General features: G+C 51.6%; 1 protein-coding gene across 4 annotated transcripts in view; it reads right to left on the bottom strand.

Moving 5' to 3' along the window:
- Positions 1 to 427: 427 nt before the first annotated feature.
- The window catches only part of ARRB1 (arrestin beta 1), a 96,442-nt gene continuing 80,141 nt past the window's right edge, over positions 428 to 16,728 (bottom strand). For 3 of the 4 annotated variants that reach the window (XM_088140408.1, XM_088140407.1, XM_007440173.3), the window contains exons 7-16: positions 15,858 to 15,925; positions 14,850 to 14,985; positions 14,435 to 14,519; positions 13,388 to 13,460; positions 11,579 to 11,716; positions 10,363 to 10,446; positions 9,041 to 9,064; positions 5,566 to 5,636; positions 4,939 to 4,990; positions 428 to 2,524 (exon numbers count right to left, since the gene is read on the bottom strand). In XM_088140408.1, the coding sequence (XP_087996534.1) occupies positions 2,410 to 2,524; positions 4,939 to 4,990; positions 5,566 to 5,636; positions 9,041 to 9,064; positions 10,363 to 10,446; positions 11,579 to 11,716; positions 13,388 to 13,460; positions 14,435 to 14,519; positions 14,850 to 14,985; positions 15,858 to 15,925 (846 nt within the window). In that variant the 3' untranslated portion in view covers positions 428 to 2,409. The remainder of the gene's footprint in view (positions 2,525 to 4,938; positions 4,991 to 5,565; positions 5,637 to 9,040; positions 9,065 to 10,362; positions 10,447 to 11,578; positions 11,717 to 13,387; positions 13,461 to 14,434; positions 14,520 to 14,849; positions 14,986 to 15,857; positions 15,926 to 16,728) is intronic. The other variant, XM_025174366.2, reaches the window with a different exon arrangement.

Below are 16,728 nucleotides of genomic sequence, written 5' to 3' on the forward strand. Positions count from 1 at the left end.
AATGCAGGTGTCCCACAAGCCAGGAGAGGACCAGCAAGTCTTCAGAACATTACCATCCCTTTGCCCATTGCACCCTTCCTCCTGCGATGGGCACAACAGCTAGACTCGCACGGTTACCGAATTAATCTGTTTTCTGCATTCACACAATGCATTAAACCGGAAACGAAGTGATCCAGCACACTCAAAAGAGGAAAAGGAACCAAGCTTGAAGTTAACCAGGTTTAGCCTTGTTTGCCTTGGTAACTGACGTGAGAAAGTGTGCGGTGTGAAGCAGCCGAGGCAGAACCCACAACCTCCCTGCCCGTTTCAGTCTGCGGGTTCATCTGGAAGCGTGGCACGATTGACCACTGGCCACAGAGCTGTCCGGGCACTCCTGGCTGGTCAAGGAGCAAAATGACACCAGACGCCATCAAAGGGAGGTGGGAACTTTTCTCAGATTAATAAACTAGAATAATTTATTTGACAAAACCACAGAAACCATTACAGAACAGGGACGGAAGCCAAGCTAAGAACAGGACGAAGGGACCACATTAGCAAATGGACCACGCAGCTGGACTAGCTAGACGTAGCGCAGGGCCGGCAGGCGCGCGGATGCTGCCGAGAGCGGGGCGGCCATGACTGCACTTGATCCCTGCCCTGATCTCAGTGTGGGGGGCAGTGGGGAGCCCCAAATGTTCCCCCAGTCTGGAAGGGCACATTGCGAGGACCCCAGGGTCACACACCACGATGGGGTGAAGACAGGCCAACACTCATCCATCATCATCAACTCTGGGGGAGGCTGTGGGGACGCTGCCCCCCCATCTGGGGCTCGGGTGAAGTCTTCAGACCCCTAGCCTGGGCTGGGACCCATCAGCTTTTAGAGGGCGCGGCTGAACCAGGTGGGCAGGTGGGCCAATGACCGTTTTAATGTGTTATTTCTGTCCAAACCTTTTTTCAAGTCGCAGGCAGTGTCCAAGCCACACACCAACCCTTAGTAACTACGGTTCACTGAACAAACCACAACTAACTGGATTCAGAGGATAAACTCTGGTTTACCAACCCCATTGATGATTTCACACAGGATGCTAATCCCCAAAGATGCAAATCGCATTTTGGTTCAGCAGCATCCCAGGAGACCCATCCAAGCTCAACGTTCAAAATGAGGAAAATGACATCGTTCTGCCAAGAAGAGAGTCCATGGGGGGGGGGGGGGACGACACCAGGTCTGTGCAACCGAAACCCTGTCCTTTTTCAGAGATGGGAAAATGGTGTTGTGACATAACCTCCTGGAGACACAGCCAGGAAGAGCAGGGCCCAAATTTCTGGCATTTTTAGAGGAGAAAGGAAGGGGGAAACTTGGCTGGTGTTTTGTGCTTAGCAGGTTGTGAGAATCCTCCTTGTGAGTCAGCTGGATCCTGGGTCCTGTGCAAACCCAGAAAATAAGAGTGTCGCATGAACCTGCCAGCCAGGAAGTCAGGTCTGCTGGAGAAGAGGTTACAGCATGGTGCCAGTTGGCCAGGAACGTGGCACTCGGTCCTGGGGCAGCAGATGGCGAAGAGGGAGGCTGTGGAAGGGGAGGTGAGCCACCTCCAGGATTAGCCAGTCCTGGAGGAGCGCAGGAAGGCTCAGAGGCTGAACCGTGGCTTTGGCGATAGGAGTTGGCTCGGCTTTTGTAGCCCTGGAGCGTAGGCTGGCATTAAAGCTTGACCCGAGCAAGGGGAACCCAGTGTGTCTCAAGCTAGCCAAGTGACCCCTAAGCTCTGAAAGCCAGGATGGGTAAAAAGTGCTGAAGACCTGGAACTGCCAGCCGTCACTCCTTATTTTGGCAAGGAGACATGATGGCCATGTCTGGAGGAGTGGCTGCTGGCTTGGTCCAAATCCCCCCCCCCATGCATTTTGCAGCCTCTGGCAGCACCTCTGCCCCTCTGAAGCTCAAGAACTGCCAAGGGACCTCTCCTCGTTCACGAGGCTTTCAAACCCCCCCACAAATGGCCCTCTCGCCATCTTCTGGCCATGCGTGAAGAAGTTCTTTCATTTGCCTCCTGTCGCTCCTAGCATTTGGTCCCGAGTTTGGGTTTTGTAACGAGGAGGAATGCTTGCTCTCAACCTATGCTTCCTCCCCGGTAAAGCAGAAAGCGGAGTACAGTCATGACACAGCGTCCCCCTCCCAGCACACACACAGACACAGATGCACACCCACACATGCCCTAAGCGTGGCTCTTCGATGCGGCTCAATTCTTAGAGCCCATCACCAAAATTGGGACTTGAGGCTGACCTCCAGCCCAGGCCAGCGTTGCAGGAGGGCTGATCTCCCCGCAGGCGGTCAACGTTTTAAAAAGAAAGCAACTTCCAAAAACTTATACAAAAGAGGAGAAATCTAGTGCTCGGGTGTTAGACGTGGAGAGAGAGAAACACGGGGAGACAAGCAGTTTATCTGTCGTTCAGCTGCGGCGAGTTTGTCCCGTCCACCTCCTCTTCCTCCTTCTCGTCCTTCATGCATTTCAGTCTCTGCCGGGCAAAGTCTTCAAAAACGATGTCATCGTCACTGTGGCAAAAAGAGGAGGTGGGCGCAAGGAAACGGGTGAGGGGTGCAGGGCTAGGGGAGACAGCCTGAAATTTATCTTTCTGTGGCCAGTGCCATTTCCATCTCAAAGCTGGAACCGCCTCGCAGAAAGAGGAGCTTCAAAGCATCAACTGACCAGCTTCACATATCGCATTAAGCCGTAAGATGTTTGAGGTGCCAAACTCAGATAATAATGGTTTATTCAGTAAGTTAATTAGATGTGGGTCTGACTCCTGGAGATGGTATGGACAAATGTTTGCCATCTTGACCTGTGCCTGGTGATACCTAGTTCTTTCAACATGCCAACCGTCTCTGTAATCCCATCCATTCACTTCCTCCATTGTCTCCTACTTCATCCTTGTCTATTTCCAACATGCCAACAGTCTCTGTAATCCCATCCATTCCTCTCCATTGTCTTCTACTGTCATTCAACCTTTTCTATTCCACCATCCACTCGGATGTCCTGCCCAAAGTATGAGCATTTCGGCTTCCTAATCGTCCCCTCCAGGGAACACTCAGCCTCTATTTGGCCCAGGAATGACTGAGTAGATCTGGAAATCCACAGTACCCTTAGCAGCTATATCCAGACGCATAATTTGAACACATCTCTCTTCTTTCTCTTGCTCTTCCTCAGTACCTGGATTTTACAGCTGTATGTTACAACTGGGAAAATTCTTCCGATTCTTGTTGTGATTGAACTATCCTTCTGCATGGTCTGATCCTAGCGTGCCACTGCTTTTCTTCCTAGCATCGGGCTCCTCTTCCCTTCTTGAACATATTATCTATTCTCGAGCACAAGAAAATAAAACTAACATTTTTCACTTCCTTGCCATCAGCTATGAATTCACGAAGCAAGTGTGTTGAAATTAACTTTGTCTTGCTAATTAACATTAACCCAGATTGTTCACTTTCCACTGTTCCTTTCCTAATGAGCTCTGAGTCTCCTTTACTTTCAACTGAGGGGTGCCACCTCTCTATCTCAGATTGCTAGCATTTTGGCCTTGAATACTGATACTGTTCTCTCTGCCAGTCCTACCCTTCTTATATTTACTATATACCTTAAACCAGTGTTGTCCAAACTTGGCCACTTTAAGATGAGTGGACTTCAACTCCCATGGCTGGCTGGGGAATTCTGGGAGTTGAAGTCCACTCATCTTAAAGTGGCCAAGTTTGGACAACACTGCCTTAAACCAATGTGGGGACAACATGCATCCTTGTCTCATTCCTGTCTGTATTCAGAACAACCCTTTCTCCAAACTCCGTTCTTAACAGCAGCACCTTGTTCCTCCATGGTGCACCTTTAACACGTTCCACATTTGAGCATGAACCATGGAATCAAAGGCCTGGTTGTTATTGACAAAGCGATGGCAAACTTCTCCTTGTATTCTCTCCATTATCCACTTGAGGCTAGCCCTCTGATCTCCTGTCCTCCTGCCTTTTCATTCCGCTTATTCCTCTCCACGAACATCTTTAGTCATCTCCTAAGATCTTAAGCCAAACTTAGCCCGAGTGAGGAATTCACTCAATAGTTCGGTAATTGACCGTCTCTTGCAGTTCACTCCGTCAAGATAGGTCTCTCCACTAACCTCATCCCATCTCTAGGCCACACAGTCTTGCTCCATATTTGTTGATGCGTTCTTGAGGAAACGATAGTCAAAACTAATCATGGCTTAGTGCGATGTCTGAAGCCAGCAACTTGTAAATAGAAATGTGGCAGGTATGACTGGCAAAGGGTTGGGGGGGGAGGTGGGGCAGAGCATTGGCCTCGCGTGGAAAAGGATCAGCCTTAGCAGCACTGGGAATTGCCCCTTCTAAACCCAGAGACCAGCCCAGCAAACGGCTGCCCAACCTTGACTTGAAAGCCTCCAGGAAGCTGATGGTTCCACTCTCTTCCTAGCTGTCACTGGCCAAGCAGATGTTGCCATACTTCCCAAACCCATTTGGCCAGAAACAGCAACTCAGTAAAACTAAAAAGGGGAGAGGCTGCGGGGAGTCCAGCCCTTCTCAGTGCCCCCTCCACCATCTCCCAGCCAGGCAGTGCAGAAGGCCACCGGATCAGAAGCCAGGAGGCAAAGAACAGAGGTGCTTCCTGTGCCCTTCTGGCTTCCGCGTGCACAAACACACCCAAGGTCGGGGGGGGGCATGCAGAGGAGGAGAAGGAAGCGAAGACACCCGCAGGCTGGGTGTTCGAGGGTTAGGGGCAAGAGAGTAAAAGCCTCAGATCTTCGGATGGAGGAGGAGGAGGCAGCTTCTGCACGCGTGGTGAGTTCTCTCTTAGCGAGTTCCAAGGCAGAGGCTGCAATGGCTACTAGCTGGGCTACGTGCAAAGAATCCAGGCCGCCCATGCAGACCCCTTCCCAACACACACACGCACACACATCGGTAGTGTGACTTACTTTGTGTCAAGCTCTATGAGGTTTGTGTCAATGGGAGCTTCATTGTCTGGAGCTAAAGATGAGGAACAAAGCAACCGGTCGGTTTCTTTGGGAGGCAGGAGTCCTCTCCCCACCTCCGTCCCCAGCCAGCCTGATTCTTCAACTTGCCAGCCCTCTCAAGTCAGCAGTCCTCATGGGGATCATTTGGGGGGGATGCTAATCTTGCCTGTTGCAGATCAAGGCCTTTGGAAAGGCTGAGGAGCAAGGCTGCTTCTCAACTGGGCACCCGACGGTTACCGCATTGCCACAGGACCACACGCTGGCAGCGGCCACCCCTCACAGGAAGCATGAGACACACAGCGGTCTATCACCCCACGGGGAGAGAAAGCAAGGCTGGGGCGGGGGGCAGAGGGGCAATATCTCCACCATCAGGAGATGCACTACAAAGAGCCAGCCGGACTCAGCCCAGTTTTCCAGAAGCTGAACTTGGAATACCAAAGGCTCCTTCACTTTGCAATCGCTAGGGGTTCGATTCCCAGAATCCCCCATCTGGGGGTCCCAGCCCAGCTCCCAAACCAGACCCTTCCTCGGCTCCCACACGGCTCCCCCGCCCAGCCGAGCCCCCTGCGGAGGAGCTGGGAAACTCACCGTCTCTGTGCAGCGGCTCCTCCTTGGGTTTGGGGTGCATCAGGGTGAATGGCAGCTCCACGGCCACGTCGCTGGAAAGAGAGGCGGAGGGTGAGGGTCCCGTCCCCCACAAGCTGGGCGGATGGGGAGCAAAGCCCCTGCCCGTCCCGGGAAGGCGCATCCAAGGAAAACCATTTTTCTAGCAGCCCAGAGGAGTTCAGAGGGGAGGTGGGGAGACCCAACCACCAACGCCTGGCGAGCTTTGGTGATCTGGTCCATTTCAGCCATCGGGTTTCAAAATTAACCTTTCATCAAGGTGAGAGACCCCATGGGTGCCACCGCGGGAAGACTCGGACCATCGAGTCGACTCCCAGCTTCTGCCCTGCCCGTTCGGTTAGCAAGCAAATAAAAGGGGAGGGGAGAGGGGCCAGAAAGGACTATTGCCCCCAAAGCACCTTTTCTGCTCCCCCAAACTCACCTTAAACCTGAAGTTTACCTGGCTTTAAGACCCTGCCTCACCTCTGCCACCGTTCCATCAACTCAAGCTTCTGGTCCTCATTTCTAAAACTTAGCTCCCTTTCTAAACACCCGGGACACCCCTCTTGCACACGGAGGCTTCCTTGACCTCTCATCTAGCCCCTGATCTCCTTTCGTGAAGTTGCCCCTTTAAAACATCAGGAGTCCGGGGGTACCTTTTCCGGCTAACAGATTTTATTAAGAGGCATAAACGGGTCTGAGACGCAGCTCCCTTCATTGCAGCCACGCTCTGCATCGGATGAAAGCTTTTGCCTTTTAATAAAATTCGTTGGCTGGAGAAGGCACCCGCAGTCTCCGGATTTTTTTGCCGCACAGTTTAACCCTAATCCCTGCGAAGTGAGTCCATGCTTCCCTTTTTGGACATTAATTCCTTCTGTCCACCCTCTCCTTTGTTTTTTGTCCGAAAGCAGCCTTCCTTGACTTGTAGGCGTGCTGGACTACAACTCCCATATCCCTCATCCGGGGATGGGTTTGCGAGCTCAGGGAAGGCTGGGGCAGGAGCTGTTCTTCACCAGCAGAAAAAGGCCCTCTCTCTGCGCCTCCAGGAGGAGCTAAAGGCTCACTCACGGCAGGATTCCAGGATCCCGACTGGAAGGATCCCAAGATCTGGAGACGGAGCCCAGAATGGCTGGCTGCTCCTCCTCCTGGGCAGGGGAAGACTGGAAGAGAGCAGAAGAAGACCGGCCAGCGGTGCAAAAGGCTTCTGGGCAGATCTCCAGCAAGCGCTGGGGCCACCAGGGAAGGACAGGGGGCAGAGGGGACCCCTTCACTCCAGGGGACCCAGAGGACGGCTTATTTGGAGGGGGTCCAAAGCCACCGCTCTCAAAAAAGCAGCTGCAAGGCCTAACATCTGGCTGGATAAAGTGACCTCGCTCTCTCGCTGACAACAGATGCCGCAGGTCAAACTCAACGCCCGGGACTGCAGCCTTGTCATCTTCTTGGCTACAGTGTGGAAACACAACGCCCCGGCCTCCTTTAAGAGGCTTTCTGAATTGGCTGTCCAGCCCACCGCTGTCAGGTTTCCTGGTGGTCTCCCATCCAAGGATGAACCAGCCCTGCTTACTGTCTGAGATCAAACAGGAGCGCTGGGGAGGATTTGAGCAAAGGGCACCCACCTCTCCATGCCCTAACCAAGCATTTTTGGAAAAAGAGATGTGAAAAGGACTTTCTCCTGGGCAGAAGGGCACCTTCAGCCCAGCCATCTCCAACCCGGTGCTCTCCAGCCGGCTAGGGGAACAAGGGCTGCATTCCCACGTGGGTGGAAACTGCCGAGTTGGGAATGTCACACTAGCATGTTGCCCAGTTTCACCCTTTTACTGTCAGGCTGATGAACACATTCGCTCTTTTTCTTCTCCGGGCATCTCCAAGCATCTTGTCCTGCTCATGAACGGGAGGGGACTTTTCCAACTTCACGAAGTTCTGAGCCCGTCTTCAACAAGGGAAAGTATTCTCTTAAAATAGACGATTTCTGTAAATCATTAGGAAGATTTCTTTGGGGTCAGACCAAGGATTTGCGTGGTCCTGCCCTGGCCAGCCAGACTCCCGAAGAGGAAAACCAAGATTTGGGCACAAAGCAACAGGGGTGTCCCACTTGTTCCCCAGCAATAGGTAGACTGCCTCTGAACATGGCAGTTCCATTCAGCCGCACTAGCTGAACACTGTTCTTAAGGAGGTTCCTGTGAGATTTGAACGGCCCCCACCCTACGGGTGTTTCAAAGGGCCTCAAAGATGTGGCTCTTTGCCCAGTCCTTTGGCGAGGGGGACTCAAGCCCCCTTTTCTTCCGCTTCTTCATTCCCATCTGACTTGGGTATATCTCCCATCTTTGTTCCTTTTGTTTCGTTTTCTTGTTTTTCAAATGTTTTTAACCATTTGCAAACCACCCAGAGTCTCTGGAAGTCAGGCAGCATATAAATTAGCATTATGGCTGGTCGCACAGTCAGCCGGATGTTCAGACTGGATGTGGCATTTTTATCCACCTGTCGAGTCCTTCCCAAGGACCTGGGAGAGGCGGATGTGGTTGTTTGACGGTGTTCAAGGCATCGTCGCAGGATGGAAGCTGCTCCAAGTCACGCTGCCTTTTGCAGTGGACTGATGGCGATTGTGTCAACGCCGAGGGTCTTCAGGGGGTGCTCCAGATGTTTGGGATGGCACCCAAGGCGCCTATAACTATTGGGGCTATCTTTGCTTTCTGTTGCCACAGTCGTTCTACTTCCATTTGCAGATCTTTATATTGTGTGGTTCTCTCAAGCTCTTTCTCTTCTCTTCTGCTGTCTCCAGGTATTGCAATGTCCACTCTCCAGACTGTATTGTCTTTCTCATCCACAACTGTTAAGTCTGGGGTGTCGTGTGGCATTTGCTCGTCTGTCTGGATTCTAAAGTCCCAGAGCGCTCGAGCTTCTTCCTTTCCTATGACTTTGTCTGTTTTGTGGCCCCACCAGCTCTGGCTTGCAGGCATCGTCATCATCATCGTCCCCTCCCTGAATTGTCAAAACTAGGGCCATCCCACCCAGTCTCCCGGTTCAGGGAAGCCTGTGAGCAAGTTGGGTAGAAAACCAAATGGCAAGATGAGGGGGATGCCTCTCTTAGGAGCGGATGTGGCAGGACGGGGCATCTGGGGGTTCGGGAAGAGAGCAGCAGATGAAATCGGTAAATAAGAGTGAAATGGCTGGAAGGGCCTGAGTGGCAAACAAAATGGCAAAAAAGGATGGCAATGGGCAAGCAAGGAGTGGGATCAGGAGTCGGCATGCAAGGGCAGGGACTTCCACGGAGGGGGTCAGAAAAGTCAAGATGGTACCCGTGCCCACGATTGCAGACGCACCCCTTGCGTGTAAAAAAGGGGAATGGCTTCAGTTGCATGAGCCAGGCACCATCTTGACTTTTCTGACTTTCCCCATGGAAAGAGGCAGAGGGAGGTCGCACCGCATTCGCTCACAGCAAGCAGAGTCTGAAAGGCGTTACCTGGAGGCAAGGTCTCCCAGCAAGCTGGCGTTATGGAGGAGAGGAGAGGAGAGGATCCGTTACAGGCCGCCCGCGCAAAGGACACCGCCGGCCTGAAGCTCTGGTCTCCCGTGCGCAAGGCGACGGGAAGGGGGCCAGCTCAGAAAACCCCTCTGGATCCCCCCCTTGGCCCACTCTGGCCCCAGGACAGCCTGATCGTCGGTCTCCCAAGGGTCCCTGGCTGCTGGATCCCCTGTTGCATCTCCCTTCCCAGAAAGAGAGGAGAGGGGAAGGGGAAAAGGAGAGGGAAAGAGGGAAAGAGAAAGAGGGAAAGGGGAAGGGGAAGAGGAAGGGGAAGGGGAGAGAAAGGGGAAGGGGAAGAGAAAAGGAAGAGGGAAAGGGAAGAGAAAGGGAAAGGGGAAGGGGAAAGAGAAAGACAAAAGACAAAGAGGAAAGGGAATGGGAAAGAGAAAGAGAAAGAAAAAAGAAAGGAAAGAAGGAAGAAGGAAGAAGGAAGAAAGAAGGAAGAAAGGAGGGAGGGAGGGAGGCAGGGTGGTTGGTTGGTTGGTTGGTTGGTTGGTTGGTTGGTTGGTTGGTGGGGGAGGTCAGTGACTCCTGACCGGGGGCGGGGTAGAGGAGTTTGCCTACAATGAAATGAAGTCCAGCAGGCAAACGGGATCGCCCCGCTTGAGCCACCAAGTCAGAAAACGTTCCTGTGGGGGGAGAGGACGACCTCGTGTGCTCCAGCCCTGGAAAAATGGTCCCTGGCCCTTGGCCACCCCGGGGCAAGCTGGTCATGAGGCTCAGCCCAACAGCTGCCCAGTCTGGGCTGCAAGACTTCGGGCACCCCCGCTGGCTGGCAGCAGAGGGGTTTTCTTCCCTTTTGGTGCCATCTTGCCCATTCATCTCCATGGCTCTGAAAGCAGCTGATCCACTCGCCACTCCCAGAGCAACCAGGCCCGACGCCTGTCGCTGCTGCAGCCTTTCCCCAGCCCGAGGTCCTCCTGGGTTGGCTGAGCGGCACTTCCCCAATTCTCAGCTAGCTTGGAGTCGCAGCTGAACCCAACCCAGTGTTGGTGGGCGCCAGGTTGGGGAACTGTTGTGCTACTGCAGGAGCGGGCAGGCTAGCAGGCCTCGGCAAGTGGCGTGACTAAGATGGGCAACCAAGAGGGCTGCCACAGGAGACCACCGGCCCACGCGGCCCCAGAGCCGCACCCTCACCGAGCTGAGCGGGAGACTCCCAGAGAAACACACACAGGACATCTGCTGAGATCCAAGGTCTTCTCCTCCAGGCCAGAGAGGTCCTGGTCCAGGAGAAGACACCAGGCGAGCCCTCTACTTACCCTCCTCGAGACACCACCAGCTTCACTTTCACCTTGTAGGAGACGATAATGCCCAAAACCTCCTTGTTGGCCCCGTCTCTCAACCTGGGCATTGGGAGAAAAGAGTCGAGCCTCATGTGCCAGTGAAAAGAATCGGTGAAGCACCAGAACTCCTCTCCTGCTTTCATCCTTTCTCTTTTCCTCAGCTGGGATTCCTGGAAGATCTCGGGGGGCAGAGATCTATATTTTTATTGCTTATCAACCTTTCAAAGCCCCCACAGAGGCTGGGTCCCTCCAACACGCTGAATCGGGGCAGTGAAAGGCCCCCACGGCGGCGTTCACACAACATGTAAAACCGGGTTAAGTTAACCTTGGTTAAAGCCCCTTTGGCTGGTCTATCCTTTGCTGTATCAGCAAACCCATAAAATGGGTAATCCGCCGAAGGTGTTGTGTGGAGTTTAGCCATCCTTTGGTTTACGAACAAAGGAAATTCCGCTGAACTCCAAGCTCCAACTCCACTCCAAGATATGCATTTTATTTCCTTTTTTTTTTTTGCAGGACCTTTCGAAGAGGATTGATCAATTAAGCCTCCCACAGATCGATTGACAGCCTTAAATAAAACACAAGACCGCCTCCGGGAACTGAAGCAAAATAGCGATGGGCCATACTGATAGAGTTAGCGATTAATAAACGGCTGTAGTGTTTAATTCCAAAACCCGAAGCAATTTCGACTGAGCGACAGGAGATTAAAGCCCAGAGTCGCTGCAGAAGAAGGGGCTTTTCTGAATTTTTGTGAGCGCAGACAGCCAGTGGGCTGCGTTCGTTCCCAAGTGCGTTTTTCCCTTCGTAGACCTCTGGAACTCCTTGCCCCAGGAAAGCCCTTCAACTCCTTTCTCTCCCCAGCTTTTGATCAGGGCACACGAATGCTGCTTTTCCAAGGGAACTCTGCTTTGAGTTCCCGCGCCCTGTTTTGATCTCCGCTGCCCGATGGATTTCTTCCATGTTGCTGCCCTCTTAATTGCTTTCATCTCATTTCCCTGCAATTGATTTTATTCTGATTACAGGCCGTGCAAGGACAGGAAGGCGGGGGCGAGCGTTCCTGTAAGCCGAACGGCCGGTTGCCTCTACACAAACCCGGGGAAAGCCACACCCGTTTGCCCGATGGCCCCTTTTTGAGGACTGGGCGCATCTGTGCACATCTGCTGGATTCAACCGCCCGAGGGGGAGACACACTCACAGGGTGCTGGAAGCCAGGTTGGTGTCTTCGTGCTTCAGTTTCCCATCCAGAGCGAGTCCACGTTTTTCCCGGTTGTTGGCAAGGAAGGGGGTCAAAGTGTAGACCTTGCAGAAGGTCGAGCTCGGGGCCACCACATCGCTGCAGAGAGGTCGCAAAGAAGACGCGGCAAAATGCTAAAACATCGGGGCATCGTTTAATAATAAAGGTTTACTGCCTCTGTCCCCTGCAGCTCTATTTCCACCCAGGAATAAAATAAAGCCGGATAAAACGTTTACGTTTTGCCCAGTTGGGCGATGACTGTACATCTGCTCGCTCAGGTTTTGTACAGCTCTGTCTAGGCGAGCAGCAAAACTCAAGACGCTTCAGTGGCTTGCCCCTCGGCCCCACAACTAACCCTAACCCCATAACTAACTAACTAACTAACTAACACTGGAAGTCGTCTTAGAACTAGAGCATTTTTTGTAGCTTCTGGGGTGGGGGTTAGGGAGTGTATACGGCGGGGGGAGAAATGGGCTCAGTTCAGATTTTAATTTGCACTTCCTAAAAGGATACTCGAACCAAACCACAGCTTTGCTTTGTTTTCTCCAGAGTTTTGCAATGCAAGTTTCCAATTAAAAAAAAAATGTGTTTGTTAGCATAAATATGCATATATCAGAGAAAGAAGCAAACGCGGTGCCCCATTTTAGAGGAAAATGCCTGCAGAACAAAATATTAGGCAACCTTATGGAGAAAAATGCATATAGTGGAAAGGAACAGACAATGCCTGCAAACTTTTATGCAAATTGTTGCAGAAACAGCACGTGAGACATTGGAAAAATGAGAAACTGAGAGAAACAAACCCTGATAGATTCTACCACACGATGTGCATTGGGAGGGAGGACGAGTGACATCATGTGTGCAATGACATCATCATGCAAAGGATGCAAATGACATAACTCACATTATTTGCTCCGCCCAATGACATCATCACACACGTGATGTCATAGGAGCCTATTCTGGCTCATTTCTTTGCTTGGCTGGCAGTTTCTCGTTCCTTCCTTTCCCCAAATTCTTTCCATGCCAACACAGGGCACATCTGGACCCTCGGCAGCCCTCTCAGGTCTTTGTCAGCCTCGCAAATCCAAAAGTAAAGGGAAAAGTCTGAGGCTGAGCACCAGCTGGTGGCCCTCCAGTTCAGCACTTCCTTTCATCAAATCTGAACACCCCCTTGACTCTCAAAATCACTCATTTTGGGGGCAGAACTAAAGGGCCATCTGAAAAATGAAGTTTTCTCTGAGCAGGGGTGACCCTGAATCTCCTTTGAGACTATTGAATAGACTCGCGAATAAGCTGAGAATGTTAGGCGTCAAAATACACTCCAAAATTTGAGGGTCTGCTTATCCGCGGATGGGCTTATCCGTGACTCTATACAATAATACTTTTTAAAGGTACCTGTATATCCCGTATAGACTCACAGATAAGCCCATCCGCGGATAAGCAGACCCTCAAATTTTTAACCAAAATGGCATGAAAAAGTTTGAGGGTCGGCTTATCCACGGGTGGCGCAGTTTTCACGGTATTTGGGTTAAAAATGTGGGGGTCGGCTTATCTGCGGATGGGCTTACAGACGAGTGTATACCGTATCACAAAGCAATAATAATTCCTATGCTTTTATTTGAATTATAAGGCCAGCTGGTCACACGTGCAAAATCCCTTAGCGAGCATTGTGGCCCCGCCGCCCCCAGCCCCGAAGGAGCTGAGACGGGAAGCTCCCAGGAGCCGGAGCGCCAAGGGCAAGGCGGCGGCCGTGCCCTCCGGCTGGGTACTCACTCGGCTTCCTCCACCGCCACCGGGCACTTGTACTGCGCTGTGTTGAAGAGGCAGATGTCCGCGTACTGGCGAACTGGAAGGCGAGAGGAGGGAGAGAGAGACGTGAGGGGTGCCGACGGGCTGGCGGAGCAATTTCCATAGAACTACACTGGGGTATCCATCAGGGGTGGTCAAAAAAGGCAAGATGGAGGCCTTGGTGGTGCAGTTGAAGCTCCATCCTTTTCAAGGTGCGATCACACCATTGTAGCCACCCTCTTGCCTTTTCTGACCATACCCCAAGGACACCCTTGTTGGCAACTTACTCAGCCTCAGGAGATGGAGAGGCAAGCTGAAAAACTGAAAGGAAAAGAAAAATGAAGTAAAATGGAAATGAAATAAACTGGAAATGAAATAAGGTTATTTTTGTAGGAAGGAGGCACTTGTTTTTGTCCTTTAAAAGAAAAAAGGAGGGGAGGGGAGGGGAGGGGAGGGGAGGGGAGAAGCGAAGCGAAGCGAAGCGAAGCGAAGCGAAGCGAAGCGAAGCGAAGCGAAGAGAAGAGAAGAGAAGAGAAGAGAAGAGAAGAGAAGAGGGATTCTCAAAATCAGCTGAGTTCTGCAAAGGTCTACCAGGTAGCTGGGCAGAAAGATTTTGTTTAATGGGGTATGTATGTAAAAAAAAAAAGTGCATGTGAAAAAGGGACCATCATCATCACCAATTCCCAAGTTTGTCAACTGGGGCGCAGGCCTAAAAAATCTGGTGACGATTGATTCAGATCAAGTTCTTGCTCTCAAAGTTGTCTGGATTTTATACCTCCCTCCCTCCCTTCCTCCATCCACCCTCTTCCTGCCCTTCCGCCTGGAGACCAAAGTGACAAACATCGCTCTCAATAGCCTGATGTCATCCACCCAACTGTCATTCATGGACAACTGAGCTCCTTTTGCACCCACAACTCTGCAAAGTCCTTCCACGTCCCACCCTGGTGGAGGACAAGATTCTAGATGGGAGAGCCTGCCTTCTCTCCCAGATCCCACCGCCTGAGGCCGAGACAGGAGAAGCTTCCTCGATACCTGAGATTTTGATCTTCTTGACCGTCTTGTTGGTGTTGTTTGTCACGTGGACGTTAACATTGATGGGTTCTCCATGATAATAGATCTGTGGGGAGACAAGCAACCGAGGAAGCCTTCAAGTCGAAACTTCTTCGAAGGAGTCCCATAAATTCTTGTCTGAGCTTTCCTCTCCCCTGCAAAACCCTCTTCTAAGGCTCCCCAACTCCACCCAGTTCCTCTGGCTGCCCCAACCAGACACACCCCCTGGGACCCAAGGCACGAATGCTGCTGGGGTTGCAGGGTGCGCTCCAGACCAGGAATCGGGAGTGGTCCTCAGGCAACAGAGGGTGTTCCACCACCCCAGACCACGCCTGGACCTCCCCACTTGCCTAGCTGTACACCGTGAACTCAAACAGAAGTTGCCCAACTCAAGTACCTCTTTATCCAGCGATGCTTCTAAATGGAGGGGCTTATCGGACATTAGGAATTGACGGGTGGTCTCAGCCATGGGCTGCGGGCCGGGTCGTTCGGGCGCATACTGGACCTTGCGGATCACCAGGCGCACAGAGTTCCTGCAGCAGCGATTGGGGACAAGGCAGACATCGTCACGGCATGCCATGTTTACACCAGCCTTCCCCTAAACTGGCACCTTCAGTGGTCTTGGGACTGCAGGACCCAGAAGACCCAAATGGGAGATGCAACATATTGATGATACTGTATGTCTACAGGCAGCAAACCCCACACTCACCAGCACCGATGATGTTCCCTAAGATGGGTCATGAAATGTCAGCAAAAGACCAAGCTCAGAGAGCACCAAGGACTCCATGGCTTTTTCTGTGGCTTCTTTCTTGCTTATATGTTATAATCATGTTTTCATTTATTTATTGATCTGTTTACAACCTTTATTTAACACTCAGGTATCTGTTGAGGGGAGCAAAAAGGTCAAGATGGTGGCCGCGACAGCGGGATGAAAGCTGTGCCCCTTTTTTACGTGTGTCACACATGCGACACACGTAAAAAAGAGGCACAGCTTCCATCCCGCCATCACGGCCACCATCTTGACCTTTTTGAACACCCCGAAGAAACCCCTAATAACACCTTCCTGCTAAAAAAAACCCTGAAGACGCTCACAATAATTCATATTTTATTCAGTCGGGGGCAAAATTAGGATTTGGGACGCCACTGGAGACGCCAACAGATGTTCAGTACAAAATGGCAGCTTTCACGCCACATCCGAGAAACCTTTTCCTTAGTTGTCCGGTTTTTCTCTCTTACAAGACTTGATGGCCCCCTGCTCCTGCCTTTGGTCGCCCCTGTGGCTAATCTAGATTAGGACTCGGAGTTCCTCCACGCCTCCTCACCCATCACCCATCACCCTGCCAGCAGCCAGAGCAACAGAAGTCCACCAGGTGGGCTGCAACATCCCAGTCCTGCCCCGACCCACCTCTTGTGAATCTTCTCCTCCAGGGTCTCGGCACAGAAGGCTTTCACCTCGTAGTCCACCCCACAAGCCTAAAAACGAGAGTTGGCCAGATGTGAAGCGAGGCTGTGGGGGTTAGACTGGAAGACCTTCAAGGTCCACCAGAACCATTTTACTGTGAAACACCCCCTTTTGATAAGACCATGAGCAATAAACAAAGGGACATTCATTTGGAGGGTAGAGGAATCTTAATTCAACTCTAGCTTCTTCTCAGCCCTGTAGAGCCATGGCATCATGTCCTGGGATCAGACCTACAAGTAGTCCTCAACTTACGACCATTCATTTGACAACCATTTGAAGTTATGGCAGTGCTGAAAAAAGTGACTTACGACTGGTCCTTGCCTTGTGACCACCACAGCATCCCCGCAGTCACGTGATCAAAATTCAGGCGCTTGGCAACCAGCATGCATTTACAACAGTTGTAGTGTCCTGCGGTCACATGATCGCCATTTGCAACCTTCCCAGCCAGCTTCCGACAAGCAAAGTCAATGGGGAAGCTGGATTCACTTAATGACTGCAGCAAAAAAGGTCGTAAAATTGGGTGCGACTCACCTAACAACTGCATCACTTAGCGACAGAAGTTCCAGTCCCAATTGTGGTCATAAGTCGAGGACTACCTGTATAATCTTTCATCATAAAAATTAAAACTCTTCCAGTTTTAATCCTCACCAATAAAGATTGGCAACTCCTCTAGCATACAGTCTCAGGCCTAAACTGAACCGCCTTGAAGGAAACTGAAAACATAAGATTGATTTTTTTTCTCTTTTCCTCCTTAGTTTGTGTTCTTAGTTTGTATTTTTAATTTTTTTAAGTTTCTTTTTTTTCTAAGATTAAA

Source organism: Python bivittatus, unplaced genomic scaffold (assembly GCF_059951505.1).
Source record: "Python bivittatus isolate LINGU-HERP-01145 unplaced genomic scaffold, Pbiv_v1 ctg000340_np1212, whole genome shotgun sequence".
Classification (NCBI taxonomy): domain Eukaryota; kingdom Metazoa; phylum Chordata; class Lepidosauria; order Squamata; family Pythonidae; genus Python; species Python bivittatus.